The sequence below is a fragment of the Haliotis rufescens genome, unplaced genomic scaffold, assembly GCF_023055435.1.
Source record: "Haliotis rufescens isolate VD_foot unplaced genomic scaffold, xgHalRufe1.0.p SCAF_137, whole genome shotgun sequence".
Classification (NCBI taxonomy): Eukaryota; Metazoa; Mollusca; class Gastropoda; order Lepetellida; family Haliotidae; genus Haliotis; species Haliotis rufescens.
Window position 1 is genome coordinate 309,089 of NW_025963821.1, and position 21,719 is coordinate 330,807.

Consider the following 21,719-nt stretch of genomic DNA (forward strand, 5'->3'; position numbering starts at 1 on the left):
CAGACTTCAGACGAGGGGAGATGCATGCATAAACAAACTGGAAGTAATGCCAGTATTGACTGCCATTATTGCTGCACCACTCCAGACTGTAACACACTTCCAAGACCTCCCCTCTCAACTCTTTATAAACCAAATGAAGAGCCTGTCCGCCTGAAGGGGTGGAGTCACTCTTTCACTGATATGTACTTCTGCCATACAACTGTACACTCCGAAAATTCCATTTACCTCTATGTATAACATTGGAAAAATGCTTTCATTCCAAGACTTTCCAAACTATCATACCTTGAATATTCCCAGCAATAATAATATCTATCTGACCTCAAGGTGATTCTTATCTGGAATACGTCATTGATGTTAGTCTACTCGCTTGAATCAGCGGATCCTTCACGTATATAAAGATAGGAATGGATATGTTTTCCCACTAAAAAATGCATCATTTAACATTCGCTCAAGAGGATCGGCCAAATGCATCCAAATCAAGGCAACGAGACCGTCATTTAAAGATAAATAGCTAGAATCAATCTATGTACAGTAAATGTGGCCCACTCACAATTCCTCAAATTCAAAGTATATTTTCATATTTCCAAAATATATCCTTCGAGAATAAGCTGGAATATAAAATTGTACCCTGTGTTATAGAAAAATGTTCTTCGTTTTGCCACATGTACGTGCATACCGTTCTGTGTGTGATGCCAATAAACTGCTTGCTTTCATTATCTACGTATTGTCGGCTGGCTGTATTGTCCCTCGTCTGGCTGTATTTTCCCTCGGCTGGCTGTATTGCCCCTCGGCTGGCTGTATTGCCCCTCGGCTGGCTGTGTTGTCCGTCGGCTGGCTGTATTGTTCCTCGGCTGGCTGTATTGTCCCTCGGCTGGCTGTGTTGTCCGTCGGCTGGCTGTATTGTTCCTCGGCTGGCTGTATTGCCCCTCGGCTGGCTGTATTGCCCCTCGGCTGGCTGTATTGTTCCTCGTCTGGCTGTATTGTCCCTCGGCTGGCTGTATTGCCCCTCGGCTGGCTGCATTGTTCCTCAGCTGGCTGTATTGTTCCTAGTGTGGCTGTATTGTCCCTTGGCTGGCTGTATTGTTCCTCGGCTGGCTGTATTGTTCCTCGGCTGGCTGTGTTGCCCCTCGGCTGGCCGTATTGCCCCTAGGCTGGCCGTATTGCCCCTCGGCTGGCCATATTGCCCCTCGGCTGGCTGTATTGCCCCTCGACTGGCCATATTGCCCCTCGGCTGGCTGTGTTGTCCGTCGGCTGGCTGTATTGCCCCTCGGCTGGCTGTGTTGTCCGTCGGCTGGCTGTATTGTCCCTGGACAAACTACTGGACCTCAGCTTGCTGCATTGGCCCTCAGCTGGCTGGATTGGACCCCAGCTGGCTGGATTGGCCTTTTAGGAATTGTTTTAAACTTATAAGTTATCTCATGTTGTGTCAGCAATTCTAAACGGAAAGAAACATACCGTTTATCGGGTAGGCAAACATTATTTTTAAATCTTGCTGTTAATAAGGTATAAATAGGAAGGTATTCTAACTAGGCTGTCCTTTCTAATCTGGGGTGGTCGAAAAGCCAAGTGATTAAAGCGTTCGAACGTCAAGCCAAAAACCCGGGTTAATTCCCGACATGGGTACAATGTGTGAAGCCCATTTCTAGTGTCCCCCGCCGTGATATTGCTGGAATATTGCTAAAAACGGCGAAAAACTATACTCACTCACTCACTTTCTAATCTCCTAAATTAGACATTGTATGTTACAGGTAAGGCCAATAGGCTACATTGCAATTAAGTTTGAGTATTCTAAAAATAGAAGCAAATTTGATAGGGAGATAAATGAGTGAAAAATTCAAATAGTTGTATTTTTGAAACAAAAGTGTATTAAATGTTTTATTTTCAATAATTCCCTCACGTTGATAAATCCGGGTGTTGATTTGGGTCGGCCATCCAGGAAAGTAGAGTCATGGTCAGTCTCGTCTATTGTTGTCCTCCAGAAGTAGTTTTGCAACTCTTGTGTCTGTATAATAAACATAATAATAACTTATTAATTTGTTTCGTAGTAAATATTGTATCACGAGATGATTTAGTAAAATATACATATGCACTGTAGGCTGTAGGGAATCAGCTGTCTAATGGCAGACATCTTTATGAAATTGTAAACAGAACACAGGTAATCATGGTTATCAGTTATTTTCGATTTGTTCAATGATGGTTATATACCTTTGTTACGTTGTAATGAAATACACTAAGCGGCAAAAGAAAGTATAGGTTGGCAATTTGTAATTTTCATAACAGCGATAACTAGTGGAAAGTGGGTATTGGGAATATGACTGCCCAGGAACAGGTACAAAAAAAAAAACCTCACCCGAACGCGCCACCTTTGACGGCGCTCGCGCGGTGCCAAAAAAATGGTGAAACGCCTAAGGCATAAACTGAACGTGCATGTAAGCTGTATAAATGCGTTCGTCTGCAGGGTATAACCACACGTGATGAAAGCACACAAAGGAAATGCCACGACTGCCACAGGAACAGAGGGAGTGTCATCAGTATGGCCGAAATGGGGGGCAACAGAGGTCAAAATTTCCAGAAGGTTTGGTTGTACACCATTGACAGTAGCCAGGCTGATTCAATGGTACAGGCAGACAGGGAGGACACAGGACAGGCCTAGAACAGGACGACCCCGAGTGACAACACCACTGGAAGACGGTCAGATACGGCTCATTAACCTGCGAAACAGATTGGTAACGGCGACGACGACGGCAGCAACAGCGTTGGGACATCCCATTAGCCAACGTACAGTACTATGACGACTTCGTGCTGCTGGAATCCGAGCGTATCGTCTTTGGTATGGTACTGACTGCTCAACATCGACGCCTGAGACAGCGATGGGCGAGGCAGGTTCGACGCTGGCAAGTGAGAAATTGGCGTCTAGTGCTGTTAACTGATGAAAGTCGGTTTAACTTGTTTCGAAATGACGGCAGTGAACGAGTTTATCGACGCAGAGGGCAACGTTTGGCTCTGGCGTGTATTCGAGAGGTCTACATTCGGCGGGGGAGGTGTCATGGTGTGGGGCGGTATTTGTGGAGATCAGAAGACGGATTTGGTGATTACACAGGGAAACCGCTGTGCAGTACAGAGACAAAGTGTTGCAGCCAGTTGTGCTTCCGTTCTTACAAAACCAACAGCAGGGGACATTGTTTCAACACGACAATGCCAGGCCCCATACTGCAAGACTGACTCGGAACTTTCTAAACCAGCAGAACGTTGACGTTTTGCCCTGGCCTTCCCACTCACCCGATATGAATCCTATTGAACATCTGTGGGACCATCTTGACAGACAGATTAGAGCACGCTATCAGCCTCCCGTCAACAGACAAGAATTGCAGCAGGACCTGAGAGACGAGTGGCAACGGCTTCCAGTCCACGTCATCGATGAGGCGGCGTATCACAGCGTGCATTGAGGCAGCCGGAGGTCATACACGCTATTGAAGGCAACTGTGTTATCAATGAGCTTGTGGTGTGTCTGACAATTATTTGGTGACATTTCAGACAACTTTTGAAAATGAAATGTCTTACCCCACCATTGTTTACCTTGAGCTTACATTACTTGTGATTGCACAATTCCATTCAAACTGTGGTTGATCAATCATGTGTTACCCCTCCCTAGATAATGTTATAATTCACAACAAAACCTCTTCTTGTTATTTTTTTCATGGATCTCGACCTATACTTTCTTTTGCCGCACAGTTTATTAATTGACGTGTGAAGATCCGGGAAAGAATAGGTCTTCACCAACCCATGCTTGCCGTAAAAAGCAGTGCACGGGTGAGTGGGCAGTGTATGGGTGAGTAGGCAGTGCAAGGGTGAGTGGGCAGTGCACGGGTGAGTGGGCGGTGCACAGATGAGTGGGCAGTGCACGGGTGAGTGGGCGGTGCAAGAGTGATTGGGCAGTGCACGTCTGAATAGAGAGGCTAGTAGTCAATTATATTAGAGTCAGACACCTTTATCTTTACAAGCAGTTTTACCTATCATTTTATCATTTCCTAGCCTGCCATTACCAATAAACATATTTTATTTTTTTTACTAATTTTAATAGGTTTAAAGCTTAAGTTATTTATTCTTGTTTTGTCCTGTGTTTTGTCCTGCTCTCATGCGTGGCAACCCAAGTTCTGATCTGATTTCATCAATATTCAAATGAAATGCTTCAATTATGTATTCTTGAAGAATTTCGTACTCGCATAGATTATATGTGCGGGCATTAAAGTCCCCAATTAAAATTACTTTGTGTGTAGAAACCGTTCAATAATTTATGTAAATGCATTCTACATGTCCATACAATTTACACATGATATATTGACAAGGTCCCAGCCTGCAATCAAGAATTCTAAGAGCTTACGGTTTCATCATAACTTCATCTGCGGCAAAGGCTTACCCTTTGTGCGAACACCTGGCATCATCATTGAATTTCAGCAATCCATTTAGATAGTTTGATTACCTATTACGCCAAATGGAATCTGTTTGAAAATCGAAATAGTTATTCTCTAGCATAGGCGCTTTATATTTCTACAACAATAGATGTTTACAACATGAATCTAGTTGATAACAACATCTGGTGCCACACAACACAAAATAATAGTTGTATGCCTGTAATGTCTGGGTTACTTTGACATGGACATTATACACCCAGGACCACACATTTAAGCTAGAGGTAAGCTAATGTTGTTTAGATAATAGTTTACTCAGGAAACAATAGGTAAAATTAATGGTTTGTAATACTTGTCTTAATCGGATCTTGTCCACTTTGTGCAATTCTTGGCTCAGAATTTGATTCTCGTTCACCCGAAACAGCCCCGAAAGTCCCGAATCATCTACAAAAATATTAAAATATCTCTTCGGAACAATAAAGCAATGTTGTGTCTAAATGATTAATTACGTATGATGTATTACACCTAATAACCTGATGTGCATGAAATATGATAATGTGGCAAGGAATGATACATTCAGGTCAATAACACTGACCTGAAAAAGAATCCAAAAATAATTGGATGAATATTATTAAATAACTGCTTGAGACGCCCAAAGCTAACACCGTATTCGTGCGGGCGTGATTCCCGTGCAACCTTTCGAGTTGAGTTGATTGGTTCAACTGTGTCATTTGGCCTTGTGACGCAGGGTAGCATTATGCAGATGGCTGTTACAATGAATGATCGTTCCCCCCGTGACGAACAGGTCTGGTTGTTGATGAAATATAATGATAGCTAAATAGACATATTTTTTATTCATGCACCGATTGTCTTTCAATGTAATATCCAGTTATGTATGACCGTTTAATAATATCATACCAACTTTGACTGGAGTAGGTCTTATAGTTTTTTTCAGATATCTTAGTAAACGTCGGTACCTCCAATTAACTTCCAGACTATACGTGCCATGAAAGCCAGACGCGAATTGGTTTTAAATCGTCCATGCACCCGTCATATACGTGTAACATAGATAAATGTTATGTGCAATACTGTGTGGAATTGAATATGGTATGTAAACAATGAACGTTTTCATCTGGTGAAACATTTCAAAACACTATGTAATATAAGGTGTTGAAGATATTCTTAAGTTGACCTCAACATACAGTTTTTACACGTGCACACACCATTAGCTAAAAATATACATATATTTTTTTTTTTTTAATTTTAAAATACACATTTCGAAAATATATCAACGGACACTAAAAACCCCTGCTAATCACTACATAAGGAACATCTCAAGATATTAGAGAGGCCGTCAAATCCCTGAGCAAAAGTAAACCTCCAGGTCTGGATAAGATTACAGATGAACATATTATTGATTCTTTATGTAGAACTACAACATGTACCCTATGACCTTAGACTTGGCATGATTATAGCAATATGAGAAATTTGATTCACGAATGTATAGAGGTATTACTCTATCATCATGTCTCTGTACGAACATTTGAACTGTTCAAAAGTAAAGAAGACAAAATGTGTAGGTTTTATCAAGACTTTCCTGATATTTTACAGTTTGGTTTACGTAGAACATGGAACTAGTCAGTATTTTCTTCAGTACATGCAGTACTACATACAAAGGCAACCTGCAGTATAAGCTGCTTTCTTAAATAATGAAAAAAACATTTGAAAGACTATTGCACGAAGAAGAATTGTTCAACCGACATGAACTGGGCATTAGAGGTAATACATGGGAATTACTAGATCTGTGTTATGCAAATACACTGGCCCAAAAGAAACGCATAACAGAATAATCAGTGTTTCATTACATGTTCAATGAAACAGGATTACAAATAAATAATGAAGATACAACAACCACATTTTACACAGGATGAGGCACATGTTTTTTTACAGTACAAACAGTCTTTTAATGTTCTAAGGTGCGTCTATGTCATTGATGGCACTGTGCCAAATTCAGAGCCGGGTGTTACCACCACGAGAATCGATCACAGCTCTGCACCGCCTGGGCATGGACTGTATGAGTCGTCGAATCTGGCGTTGTGGAATCCTTTTCCACTCATCCTGCAATGCATGGTTCAGCTGTTGAAGCGTCTGTGTTTGAGGCTGTCGGCGTCGTACACGTCTGTCTAACAGATCCCACAAATATTCAATGGGGTTTAGATCAGGCGATTTGGAGGGTCATGGCAGCACAGTAACATTGTTGTGGGCAAGATAATCCATGGTCACACGTGCAGTATGCGGTCTTGCGTTGTCTTGCTGGAAAATCAATCTTCTGACAATGGCGGGAATAAGGTGACATTGAAGGATTTCATCACGGTAGCGTACAGCAGCTACATTTCCCTGCACGAGCATCAGATCTGTCCTACCATTCACGGATATGCCTGCCCACATCATGACACTTCTACCGCGGTATCGGTCGACTTCATGACAGTGTCGAGTGTAGCGTTCATTTCTCCGTCTGTAGACACGCATCCTACCAACATTGCGATACCATATCCTTCTCCAGTGCACTAGGGTCAATGGTCGAACGTTTCTGCTCAATTGCAGACGTACACGACGATGATGTTGCCGCAGAACGGGCGCTGTATATGGTCTCATTGGCCGTATCCCATGCTGTCTTAGACGATTTCTGATGGGTTGCGCTGAGACTCTATGAAGACCAGGAACATTGTTAGCTGTGTATGCTGCACCGATTGTCCGGTTGCGAAGAAACAAAACCCGGACAAAGCGGTCCTGTACCGCAGTTGTGACCCTTCGGTCGATCTTTTGTAGAGTAGCACTGCCACAGATGAGAAATAGTACTCTGGCTCACGTTAAAGTGCCTGGCTACTGATGTCTGACTTTCTACTGCTTCCAGACGTCCAATGGCTGTTTTTACAGTGTTCATTCACTCTTTGCATCATGAGAGTCACGTATACAGAACATCGGAGAGTGATTCACACCAGGACTGCCAAATTTTTATACCAATCAGTATAAAGGTTAAGTAGCCGTTTTTGCACGTGCAGCATGCTTACAGCTTTTTCTCCATGCAATTGCTCCCAGTTTGGTTTCAAGATGCTGTATTTTGGCGACAAGTCACCAAATGTTGTGTTCAGGTGCAGTTCATTAGTGTACGGTCAATATTCACAGCTAGCAATGACATTCTACGGTATATGGTAGAAAACGTTTAACGTATAACTTGTCTTGTAAAACAAGAATTGAAAAGGACATTCTTAAAGCAAGGCAAAATGTTAACTCCCTAATATCTTTAGGATTAGATAGTTATGATCTTCATCTAATTTCAAGCGTGAAAATATGGCTCAGAAGAATACACAAAACCAGCATTCATGGATGTGAATGACCTTTGACATCAAGGGTCTACATACCGAGATATTTTACACGCACTGTACAGGATTCTGCTTCAGAATCCACTATTGCGAACCTTGAACAATTACTGCATATACTGATAAATGCAAACTTTCATTTCTTGGTCGTTTATGCAACCTGAACTATAATAACTTTGCAACATTTTTTTTGTGTGCATCCATTTCCAGCCATGTCAAATCAATGACAATCTGTAAAGAACTTAAATCAACACTTGATAAATACAATTTGGGTATAAGTTCAATACAGTGCTTTCCCTGCAAAATTGAAATGGATAAATCATTTTAATGAAAATATATGCATCTACGAGGAACAATTATGGCTCACAAATGCATAAACAAATCTCTGGCATGTCCCGTTCTAAGATAATACAAACGAAATCAACATATCATGTACTGTGGCAATTCGATTTTCTGTACCCGGAACACCGACCTGCCTAACAACTTGTTGTGAAAGTCTCATCATGCTGTAAACTTTCTCGAAAGAATGACAGAACTGAAATTGGCATACGATCGACCATGACAACCACATTATTTAACATTGTTTAACACTTATATCAGAAAGAAATGTGTTTTTCTCTTCTCTTATTGACTCACTTGACATTACAAAATATGTTCATTTCGAGACGAAACGGGTATGTTATCATGTTTATTTTGGACTGAAACAGAATTTACTCACAGTCTGGATCAACACATCTGGGAAACTATCATACTTCAATTGGCATCTTAGCATCTTTTGACATATGTCTTTTAGTGGATATCTGTCTCCGAATCGGTATTTGATTTTGATAAGTTGTGTGGAATTGTTAATATGTTATGCCTTTTTATTGTATTATGTTAGCCATGTGTAAGTGAATATACTTTCATTGTAATCTTCGGAATGACCACTGGAGGTAATGAAGAATCTCTCCCTCTCTCTCTAACATGTATTTTATGTATGGGCATACCCAGCTGTATCGACGCTTCTTATTATTTTCATGTGTCGAATATTGACATAACCCTCGTATTATCATTATGATTAGCCAAAAGATTAAGTTTGACTCTAAGGGAATTTTAGAGATCTATTTTAAAGATCTGACACTTTTTAGTGTACAACATATTTTCAGAAATTGTAACAGGCGATCTGAATCTAACACGAATACATGGAGTTATCTGAGCCTGGAGTGAGAGTTATGGGCCGAGTAGAACAGAGTGAACTGAACCTGTGCTGAAATCACTCAATAATGACTTTTAAGGGATTAATTTGAGGCTGCTACACCGACGGGTTCACCTCACTGTGCCCTCAACTCTTGTTCTGGGTAAAAGTGCAGTCAGTCATGGTAAATAGGGAGACAAGAGGGGGATTAGCTATAGTACGTTTCTATAGGTAACAGGTATACATTTATTTATACAAAGATTCAGGTAAAATACACGATAACATACATTGCAAGAAACATATTAAGACACTTATTCAACAAAAATCAATTTAATAAAAATGGTTATTGATTTAGTTAACATTTTTTAATGGTCAACGTCTACACATACATCTACAAACATTGTACAACACATATTCTGAAATTCCCTATCACGAATACAAAAAGAAGCGTTCTTTCTCATCATTTAGACCCTTTAATCTTAAACAAAGCGTTTTAGTATACATTGAGAAACAGTAGATAGTTTGACTGCATGATCGTTCACGAATATCCTCGCTACGACCCATCCTAGTGAACAAAACGAAGAAATGCACATCCAAACTATGGTAGTATCGACTCGATCCGTGTCTAGGCTAACAGTGACAGTTTACAGCAATCTATGAGTTTACCTTAGCGTCTATTTGACACATCTTTAATCACCTTTCAATCATCTACCAATTGATCAATGATGACTAAATCACGTAACCGCCATACGTCCATTAGCAACTCCCCAAATCTCCCCCGTCACGTTTATCGTGTCGGCCATTTTGACGTCTCGTACTTGGTGTAAATGTATGATGACGCGCTATCATTGTGACTGACTTACTCAGGAAGTTCTTAACAGACCTTTCTCATCTAATGGTGATATCATTTGAATACATGTGTTTCCGTAAGATGTTTGTGAAGAGCAAGTTATGCATTCATCCGGACGCTCATGTCACCTCTTTTTTTATATCTTATTCCGCGATATAGCTGGTTGCTGTAGGGCTGTCCGTGTAAACATGAAGCCACATGTGCTAAATAAAATTGTTTATTACTTGCCCGTGAAGAGATCACCAGTTTAATAAACATACAGCGGTATTACACATTGTGTAATACCAAAACGCGTGTTTATGTACTCCCGGAACAAGTTTCACGAACAAATATTAAAAGCTCTTAACATCCCTTGGCCTATTCAATGATATTGCGTGTGGAGATGATAAATCACTGAGAGGAGCTCACATGGCATTGTTTCGCCGTTCGATCTTGCAACAAAATTCCACAAATTACGTCATCGCGTAAACGTGACGTGATTGCAAACTTTGAGGTGCAAGGCCCATTTCACATGGCGATTGTATGTGGCGCAACGACAGTCGTTGGTCTAAGTTAAAGTATGTGAGTTGCAACAAGAAAACATTGATACAGAGCATCAGGGTTCCCCGCCATATGTGATGCCTCACAAACGCATAATTATGATGTTACTGAAAGGCATGATGGAGCATAATTATATTAACCACAAATAACACAACGCTGTTGTGGAAAAAAAATATTATTTATTTTGAGTATTTGGCAATACAGTTGATACATTTGCATAGGATAGGTCTATTTAAAAATAGTTTCTTGTTTAACGCCGCACTCAGCTTTATTCCAGCCATATGACGGAGGTCTGTAAATAATCCAGTCTGGACCAGATCATCCAGTGATTGACACCAAGAGCATCGAAATACGCAATTGGAATATGATGTTATGCATCGACCAAATCGGCGAGCCTGACTACCCAATCCTGTTCGTCGCCTCTTACGGCAAGCATAGGTTGCTGAAGACCTATTCTTACCTGGGTCTTTATTTAAAAAGTAGATCGAAGGAAATCGAAGCAATTTCTGGCACAAATGTAAACATGTGGAAATAGTATCAAAACTGCCAACAACATTGGCAGATGCACATACTCAAAAAATAGATCACATTCTCTTTACACTTAGCAGTTGGTTATAATAATGTAAATGAAAATACTAAGGGCTCCATATGGCAAAAAAAGTCATACTAGATAAGGTCTTTTTGTCACAACCACAGATGCACATACTCAAAATATTATCACGTAGTTGGAGAACATTTCAATTCCGGGACTAATCAATATCGGAGATTCCTCGTCTCTTGTTTTACGTTTTTTGGTCAGTTTTTTTGTGTATTTCTTTCTTTCAAAGAATAGTAATTGTGATCATGGTGAGTTGAGTTACTTGTTTTTTTTCTATATACTGTTTTTTATCCAGTGTCAGTAACTGTTGTGGAATGTGGTTTACTTGTAACAATGACTGGTTTGAGTTCATATGATGATGATTGATTGGTTTGTCGTTTAACGCCGCACTCAGTAATATCCCAGCTATATGACGAGTCTGGACCAGACAATCCAGTGCCTGTAATATCATGAGCATCGATCCACGCAATTGGGATCGACGCCTCTTAAGACAAGCATAGTCGCCTGTTATATATACTGTTAAGATGTAACATGACAATTCATCCATACTACTAAACAGAAGTAAAACCGCTTGTCCATTCGGATCAATCTGACCAAGACCATTCCGCTGATGACAGTCAAATAATGCATACGAATCGAAATCCGTAAAAACTGCAATGGAGACATCATTAAAAGTTACCAAAAGTGACGGGGATATCAATATTGCTTTTTGAAATGTTTCTATGAAATTTGTTTTCCCTGCTTCAATATTTGGAGCACCTGTGACGGAGCCATAAAACTGATCTGTTATGTAGACAATATCGCTTGAGGCAGTGGCTGCTGGGAGCTGATTATGAACTAAATACCCCTAATAGCCTTCGGTGTTAACTTTGTGGCTGTAGAGAGCTGTGCCTTCATCCAACAGATTATCGAGGTCAGTGGAACACGGTACAGATGCAAATAGATTTGAGCTATGGGACACAAAATATATGAGTGACCAGAGCTACGGCTGTAAAATTGAATTCCATTAAACGGTTGAAAAATACTACAGCCTTGATGCAAATTCGCTGACACACTACTCCGATTTTGCTTTGACTTTGCTACCAAACGTTTCACATGTGGTTATGTGCGGTGCACTGATTAAAAAAAACACACGGGGCACTGGGTTAATTCAAAATACGGAATATAACTATTCCAAATATTTCCAGTGAACATGAGCATCCAAACAATCAAAAGTGTGGTATGTAGAATATGGAATTCAGCCATATTACATTTAAATTGAGATGTCGTCGTTGTTCATGAATAAGCATAGTCAGAACATAATTTTTATTATGCTGTTATTTAAGATCTCCGGTGCAAAGTTCTTCTTTTGTATGCACCGTGAAAATCAGAAAATTAGTCCTTGAGGAAAAAAGGACATCGGATTTCACATGAATGGTTTAATAATGTCAGCTAATGACCAGAAACGGTCAGATGCATCAATTAACTACATAAAGACGATTTTGAAGGATCTCTTATTGCTGGAAAAGAATAGCATCAACATTCGACGCACATGATTTGTATGTTTTGTTTCCGTAAATGCGTGGCTTGAAATTTCAAATAAACCAACATGTCGACATACATGCCACAAATTTAACGTTTCCCGTATACTTCCCCACCTTAAGGGCGGGGAAGAATAACCTTAGCGCTCCGATAATTTTGTGAACGGACGCCTGAATTCTAAAGGTGGACCGTTGTATGGTAATACATTCATAGGTTTTAACTTTTGGCGTGTTTGAAGTATTATTCTGTCAAACTCTATTAGATTGTAATGTTGATCGTGTAGGTGTCAGCCTAGTCACACTCAACAGTATAATTCTAAAAATGACAGGTAATAAATATAATACTAAACTCGCCCCCGTGTAAAACAATTTTTTTGAAACTCGTGAATAGTTGTGGTGGTATCTGACGAGCTTTCGCTAGGTAGATATCAGAACTATTCACTCGTTTTCATTCACTCAGTATAGATCTTGGCCTACATCCTTTGAGGTAAGAAATTGTGATGAAAGTCAATTGTTAAATAAAACAATAAACTTATAGGGCTAGAGTGGATATGTCATCGTTCATACTTATACAAACACTGAGGGAATAGAGCCAATCCAAGTAATTAACACTTTGTATCCAATCAAGCAAATGTTCATGATGTATTTGGAGTCGGACAATCAACTCCACCACTGGCAGAGATTTCTTATAATTGGAAAAGATTTTGTCGCTTATATTTCAATCATTATACATGGCACATGTACGGTCATATTTGTAAATATCAATCTCAATTTTGCACTGAACCTTCTAAACTTTATACTCTTTAGGTTAAATTATTTGTCATATTCAGTTTCATATATTTTATGCTTCTGTGAGTTGGTAGGTATATATAGAGAATCTCACCCGAGTGTCTTTTGGTATCAAATATATTAACACAACTTGATAACACGACTTGTTTTCCTCTTTTATCAATGAATGTATATATATCTGATATCAAAAGAAACGAGGGTGAGATTATATTTATCATCCAACGTCATTCTTACAACTTTTTCAGTTTGTAGACAGTAATAAGCTGTGTCTTGAATGTGTAAAAATACTGCTAGCAGCTTCAGTAGCAGAGCCATAAGTGATTGTTGTACTGCTTAAAACCCAATTAGGCACAAACACATAGCCCAAACGCATCGTTTTTGTACATTTTTTTTTTACCGGCAATGCGCACGTGTTTTTCAGAAATGCAAAGAATGTAAGTCAAGTAGTCAGTAGCAAGTCAAACATCCACATTGTAAACAACCAAACACATTTGAAATACCGAGACTATGTAAGCAAGCAATTTGGATGGTCCAGATGGGGGGCCACGCACGCCCACGTTGCAAGAACCTTTGGCTGTTCCCGTGTTGCCTTTGGAAACTTGTTGCAGCTTTTCAGACAGACAGGAAGGACATCGGACAGGGAGACTACAGTTCACTACACTACAGGAAGTTCGGTATCTGCGAACGTTGCACCTCCGCAACCACCAGTGAAGATGCTTGCTGTAAAAAGCGACTATGCTTGTCGCAGGAATGGCCTCACGGGATCGGGTGGTCAGGCTCGCTGACTTGGTTGATGCATGTCATCGGATCCCAATTGCCTTGATCGATGACCGTGATGTCAATCACTGGGTTGTCTGGTCCAGAATGTGATTTACAGACCGCCGTCATATAACTGGAATATTGCTGAGTGCGGCGTTAAACAACAAACAATCAAAAACAATCATCAAACCTCCGCAACCACCACCTCACAGTGACGTCATCGGCAGTGACTGCTTTGGGTCGGTGGTTGAGCACACATTGTTACCAGTAGACTTCGAGCATCACGTAACAGGGCCTAACGACTGTGAGGGGGACAGATGTTGACCGCTGAACTTCGACGGAGACGTCGTTCCTTACGATGGAGGTGGCATTATGGCGTGGGTTGGAATAAGTGGAGACCAGACAACGCCACTCGTCGTCATCAATGAAAACCTCAATGCACAACGCTATAGATATGACATCATCCGTCCAGTAGTGCTGACCTACCTCCAGCATAAACCCCGATTGTTATGTACAAACACGACATGCCAGGCCCCAGTCGTAGTGGACTTCATACCGTGAGCGCATACATGTGCTCCTGACTAATCCCCCACAGAACACCTCTTGAACGTCATTGAGAGGCGAGCTAGAGTCTGACCAGACCCTCCGGGAAACAGACAAGAGTTGATACAAGCTCTACAGGATGAATGGAACCACTTGCCACGTGACCTCGTCAGACGTTTGACGTTTTCCGTCCGACGCAGTGTCTTTGCATGTATGGAATCACGGGTCGTCCACATTCGGCATTAAAGTGACATTTTTTGTTTGAATGAATTGCAGTGAAAATCTTGACAACTGCATTTTCAACTCCCACTGATTCTGTTTGTCTCGTGTCCGCTATTTAACCACAAGATGTCAAGTTTGAGTTGTTCAATACTTTATGGAATTGTTGCATTATTAAATATACTTTACCTCAAACTTTTGTTATGTTTAGTTTTTGCAGTCACTTCAATCTGATGCAAAGTTTCTTTCGGCGTTCAGTTTAAGTCTTCGGCCTGGCAGGATAAAGTATCAACTACTGGAGTTTTTCCCATATGTTTATAACGGTGTTGTAAGACATTATTAGATAAAAAAATAATATAACTCATTTAATTCGAACACTTTGCAAACTATGTTCAAGGCTAGTGTGCTTCTGAAATAGAATTGATGGGACGTTCAAGAAGCTCTGATCTTTGACAATTGACCGGGGCGAGTGTTGCCTTTGTTATTTTCCCTCGTGGATACCCGGATGATATCCTTGAAACACATTTGTCGCTTTTATCGATTTCTTAAGGGTTTATCAACACATTCACAAACGAAATGAAATACAGTTTGGTCTTGGATGGACATGTAGGAATCTTTAGCCTTCGCATTGGTAATCCAATATGTTTTGCATACAAATATTTACATAAACTGAAATAATGAATGTTGATGGTATATCAGCAGATCTCAAATAGTAATGACTGAAATGAGTAAATCTATAGCATGTGCGTTGATGATGCAGTTAAAGAATTTACTGTAATACTTTGTAAAATCTACGACGTGTATATGCCCAATACAATTATTACACAAGAAGTAAGGAAAATAATATGCGTCGTTTAATGCGTTAACGCAACCGCAAAAAAGAAAGTCTAACCCATGGATTGGAATACGTTCAGACAATTTCGAAGTCAAGTTGTCACATCTGTTAGAAAGATTTGTGAACGATAGATACTGCATAAATATAGATGAAACGAAAGATTATTCCCGGGCTCCTGAGTTTGGAAAAACACTTAAAAATATTAATCAAGCTACTATATAAACTTTTGCAATATGTATCTCCGTCCTGTTATCTATAACATTTAACATGACACTTGTTGAAACGGTTTGATGGTGATCAATCAAACACATCACAAATGTTGTTTTAAACGGTAAAGAATCACAGTTAGAATCTGTCAATGTAGGTATTTCACAGGGATCAGTTCTAGGACCATTGGGGAGTGGTCGGGTAGCCTAGTGGTTAAAGCGTTCGCTCATTACGACGAAGACCCAGGTTCGATACCCGACACGGGTACAATGTGTGAAGCCCTGGTGTCACCGCCGTGATATTGTTTGAATATTGCTAAAAGCGGTGTGAAAACATACTCACTAACTCACTCTTGGACCATTATATTTTTCATTTTTTTATAAATGATCTTGTTGATGATACACACAGCATAGAAATGCTGCATAGAAAGGATCTCCATATGGATGTATGAATGGTAAGTAACGTTTAATCCAGACAGATAACTGAAACAAAAGGTAATATTAACTCAGGCCAAAAACCTGAAAGGTACTCAGATAAAACAGGTATCAAACAAACACCTTTGTCTAATTTTAAAGCAAGTTGGCTACTTGTCAAATCATATACATGTAGATTATATTGTACAGAAAGTAAGTCCCGGGAGTATTGCTCCAATACTTTCAAATTCTGCTCTCAAGAAAAACGTTAGAGGATACCTATTTAACATTTTTACTTACCAATATATCTAACTATTATGAGATAATGGGATAATTACTCTCAAGAACGAACATGGGGATTGGAAAGGCCAAATGTAGACGCACTGAGAACACTATGTGGAGTTACTGTGGTACCAGTCAACTGTCTCTATCCTGTTTAACTAGCTGTACACCCTTATCCAAAAGATGGCAATATCAATATGTAATCATGTTTTTCCTAATGTCTCAGCGAGTGCTCATTTCAATTTACGAATTTCTTCATATTCATGAATCTACTACCTTGGTCTTGTGCTGGCAATTATCAGAAAAAGATTATCAGTACTTCAGCATTATCATATTCACAACACTGACCCGTCTTGTTCCTGCGATCCTGTTGATCTCACGGCAATCAATCAAGTTATGCTGTGAAAAAGAACAGAGGTCATCCTGGTTGAATCTAATTCAAATAAGAAGAACACTCATACAGTTATTAATGGTTTCCTTTTTGCACGAGTTCCCAATCCCGAATGCTCATTCCCTTCTCCATGTGCCCAGGATATTGAAAACAGGATTAACAGGATCATCATAGGTGCTGAGACCGAACTGTTACCTTCTGGAAACTACTCAGTTGATTGGTCAGCCAGTATTGATGGGCCTGTGGCTGAGAAATATCCTGGGACACGACTTTTCATCAGGAAATCTTCCCTACCAACGAAAGGACACCACTCAGAAGACTGATGACGGTATAAGGTCACAAACAACAAACGCTGACATGGTCACTGAAACTATTTGTCTCAAGCACATATTGCTACAGAATTAATCTGATGATATTGTTTAAAATGAGATTTTCAGAGAAGTTCTTTGTCAGTGGTATCGCACCAGCATGGAAGATTCTTTGATAAAAGACGACTTGTAGGAACGTGGGGTGAGGTCTACAATTGTTGGGTTATTCATCAGTAACAGGAAAGGTACACATTTTGCATGTGTGAATATTGCAGCAGAAGATGGTTATGGACGATCAATTTTGGCCAGAGACTATACATACTTTAAAAATACATATGTTTTAGTACCGATTTTGAGCACACGCTTTGCCAATCATGTTCATCGGTATATTTGATGCGTGACATGAATTAAGATTTTGGATGGTGAAAACACTGCTGTTGCCATATATATCCGATACCAAAGCTTAACGGGATATATTTACATTTCATTACATGTGTTTTGCCTTTATTAGATGCCTGTAACATCATCTTGTAACACTTTGTTTGGATAATGGGAGTCAGGCATAGAGATAAGATTAATCCAGTAACTAATACATGTTTTGTAAGCAGAAACAGATAATTGATATCGGCCGCAATCACTACGCACGATGTGGTTAGAAGCAGACATCTTAACACCATGAAAGTGCTTACACGCCAACATATGTGCACTACTGCCTAGAAGTTCATTCCCTTAACATGCGTTCAGAACGCATGTAACACGCATGTGACACGGGTGTTCAACTTGTTGCACATGGGTTTAGCACCGTTGTGTACATGCGTGTGTCACGGGTGTGCAGCGCATGTGCAATCCGTTACGCACACTGGGTGACTTGTTTCACACGCGTGTGCCATGCGTGTAATACGGAACAGGGTTTCAGTTGAATTTGACAAATATATCAAAATGAATAGTGATATAACAGTGAGATGTGAGATTGTGGCCCCATGTGCTAGAATATTTTCCTTTGCTCAAAATTCATGTTGTATCTACAAGCATCATGAAACATGATTCAACTCATTTAAACATAATTCAACTTATTTGTGGCGTTGTTAAAATATATTGACGAGGATATTTTCCTTTGCTGAAAACTCATGTTTTTCTTTTGCAAATACATAAAGGTATGTCTACAAGCATCATGGCATGAATTCGTATGATAAACTATAAATACTTTTTGAGCGGTGAAGCCAGGTTCATAAAAGATCGTTACAATATGTACAAAAGGTAAAACTTGTAAATCTTCTATAAAGGTAACATCCAGCCAAAGGCCCATTTCAAATAGTAATGTAATGATATAATATGAAGCATATTTCACATGATACAATATAGTTTGCACACAAGTAGTTACTGATTTAAGGAGACTGACAAAAACATGAGCGAACTATTTTAATACCGCCCTAGATTATTTGGTTTAAGTTAAAATCATTTGAGTTATGTGCCGTGATGCTTGTAGACACACCTTTATGTATTAGCAAAAGAAAAACGTGAGTTTTGAGCAAAGGAAAATGTTCTAAGGCTTTGGCGAAATATTGTAATAACACCACAAATTAGTTGAATTAAGTTAAAATGAGTTGAATCATGTGTTATGTTTGTAAACACACCTTTATATATTTGCAAAAGCTTTCATGAGCTTTCAGCGAAAGAAATTGTTCACGCCCTTGGGCCAAACCTTTTCGCCCCTAGGATAAATATTATAATAACGCAACAAATTAGTTGAATAAAGTTAACATGAGTTGAATCATGTGTCATGATGTATGTAGAAAAAAACTTTATGTATTTGCAAAAGAACAACTTGTGTTTTGAGCAAAGAAAAATATGCTCGTCCATGGGCGTGCCAATTGGTCAAACCTTTTTGCCAATGGTTGAAATATTTTAATAACGAAACAAACTGGCTGAACTAAGTTAAAATGAGTTGAATTATGTGTCATGATGTATTCGCTGAAGGCAAACATGAGTTTTCAGCAAAGGTAAATATTCTTGCCAATGGGCGAAATATTTTAATAACCCCAAAATTAGTTGATTTTAGTTACATGACACACCTTTATGTATCTGCAAAAGAAAAACATGAGTTTTGAGCAAAGGAAAATATTCTAGCCCATGGTCCAAACCTTTTCGCCCACAGGCCACATCTTTTGATAAGTTGAATTATGTGTCATGGTGCTTGTACACACACTTTTATATATTGGAAAAAGAAAAAACAAAACATGAGTTCTGAGCAAAGGAACATATTCTCGCCCATTGTCGAAACATTTTAATAATGCCACAAATTAGGTAATTATGTTAAAATGATTTGAATCATGTGTTATGATGCTTTTCGACAAACTTCTATGCATTTTCAAAAGAAAAACTTAAGTTTTGTGCAAAGGAAAATATGCTCGCCCACTCTTCGCCTATGAGCCACTCTTCGACCACTGGCCGACATACTAGTAGTTTAAATTTTGAGCTTTTATTACATTTATTTCATTTTTATGCAAACATGACAACAGCAGTTTTGAAAATACCTTTGACAGAGACTAGCTACAGCATGGAGAGATTAATGTTATCATTAATCTGAACACATGTATATTGATATCAACAATAAGCCAATTAACAAGTCCTTGGAAAATGCTTTGGTGCATGTTGATGTTTTCTTTATTTTCACTTTGACATAATACACTCTCCAAAACAATAGAAAAGCACAGGTAGACCTTTAGTAAATTTATTATATCAAGTCGATATATTAAACTTAATATCATGGATTCAAATATGAATTTGTTGATCGCGATTGTCACATGTTGTCTTTGTACAAATGCATTCAAAACTGTTCACTGTCTAGTCACATAAGCCCACACGTCGTTGCCGTGGAAACTCGAAAAAATAACTTTAAAAAAATATCCAAAACTATCAAAGGCACCAGTTCACCACTAGACCTATCAATGTGCAAAATATGGTGAAGACAAATGGTACGGTTTTCAAGATCTGCTCCGGAAACGAGGACTACCTCCATTTTCAGTCTAAATCAAAGTCGTTGCCATGGAAACTCGAAAAATATTTTGTTTAAAAATCCCAAACTATCAAAAGGCACCAGTTCACCACTAGATCTATCTATGTGCCAAGTGTGGTGAAGAAATATGGTACGGTTTTCAAGATCTGTTCCCGAAACAAGGACTACCTCCATTTTCAGTCTAAATCAAAGGCGTTGCCATGGAAACTCGAAATATATATTTTTTTTAAATCAAAAAATACCAAAAGGCACCAGTTCACCACTAGACCTATCTATGTGACAAGTTTGCTGAGGAAATATTGTACGTTTTTCAAGATCTGCTCCGGAAACGAGGACTACCGACATTTTCAGTCTAAATCAAAGTTGTTGCCATGGAAACTCGAAAAATAACTTTTGTAAAAATCCCAAACTATCAAAAGGCACCAGTTCACCACTAGATCTATCTGTGTGCCAAGTATGGCGAAGAAATATGGTACGGATTTCAAGATCTGCTCCGGAAACGAGGACTACCGCCCCTTCCACTTCGTGGCGGGGGATAATAATGAGTAGACCGATGCTGTTCAAACTGTTGATATGTATGAAGACAGTTGAGCACGACAAAGAGCAGATTATTCAGTACCCATTCACTTTTAAAGACAAGATTTGCCTTTTGGTTCGCAACTTCTTGCCATGTCTGTTGCTTCCGGTTCTTGACATTTCATATTATCTGATTCAAGATTTTACTTTGACTGGGGTACATGTCTTCCAAGTCCTATCCATCTGAACCTGCAAAATCAAATGTTTCCAAACTTTCTGAGAATTGTCTACATACATAACATATGACTCAAGAGAAGTTAAGGAACACCCGCTTTTTTCATGTGAGTATACATATGGTTAATCTGGCATGATTAGGTAATTTAAGATGAGAAAACCTCGCGAATGGATCCATGGATTCCTTCAGGTTTTACAGGAATGTGAACCCTGGAGATATAGAGAATGGGCCATGGGAATTAACTATATTCATATGAACAATTCGTTTTTTCAAAGCTTCTTTTGGGTAGTCTATTATTATTATTTTTGTCATTATTTTTATTATTAGTAGTATTATTATTAGTATTATTATTATTTATGCATATCCGGTGTGCAAGTAACAATGCATATGTTTGCCCATTTGTTACATGATTCGACATATTTAATTGCGGGAAAATTGTTTATGAAAATATCACAATTCCAACGCGAATTTTGATTGGCTAGCGCTGTTCCACTCAAACCAGCATATGTAACCAATGAAAAAAACGTGAGAAAGCGAGATTGCGACACTTGCGACCAATGTCGGGATCTCGCGTTCTCACACTCAGCAATGTTCCAGCTACATGAAGGTGGTCTGTACAAAATAGAATCTTGACCAGACAATCCAGTGATCGATGTCATGACATGTAGCAACCAAGTCAGTGAGCTTGACCAACCGATCCCGTTAGTAGCCTCTTACGACAAGCAAAGTCGCCTC

At 39.3% G+C, this 21,719-nt stretch overlaps 1 protein-coding gene across 1 annotated transcript in view; it reads right to left on the bottom strand.

The window, feature by feature from the left end:
- Nucleotides 1-717: 717 nt before the first annotated feature.
- Nucleotides 718-21,719, bottom strand: part of LOC125378973 (protein FAM186A-like) — a 41,495-nt gene continuing 20,493 nt past the window's right edge. The window contains exons 2-3 of the mRNA XM_048394999.1: nt 1,898-2,002; nt 718-1,131 (exon numbers count right to left, since the gene is read on the bottom strand). Of these exons, the coding sequence (XP_048250956.1) occupies nt 718-1,131; nt 1,898-2,002 (519 nt within the window). The remainder of the gene's footprint in view (nt 1,132-1,897; nt 2,003-21,719) is intronic.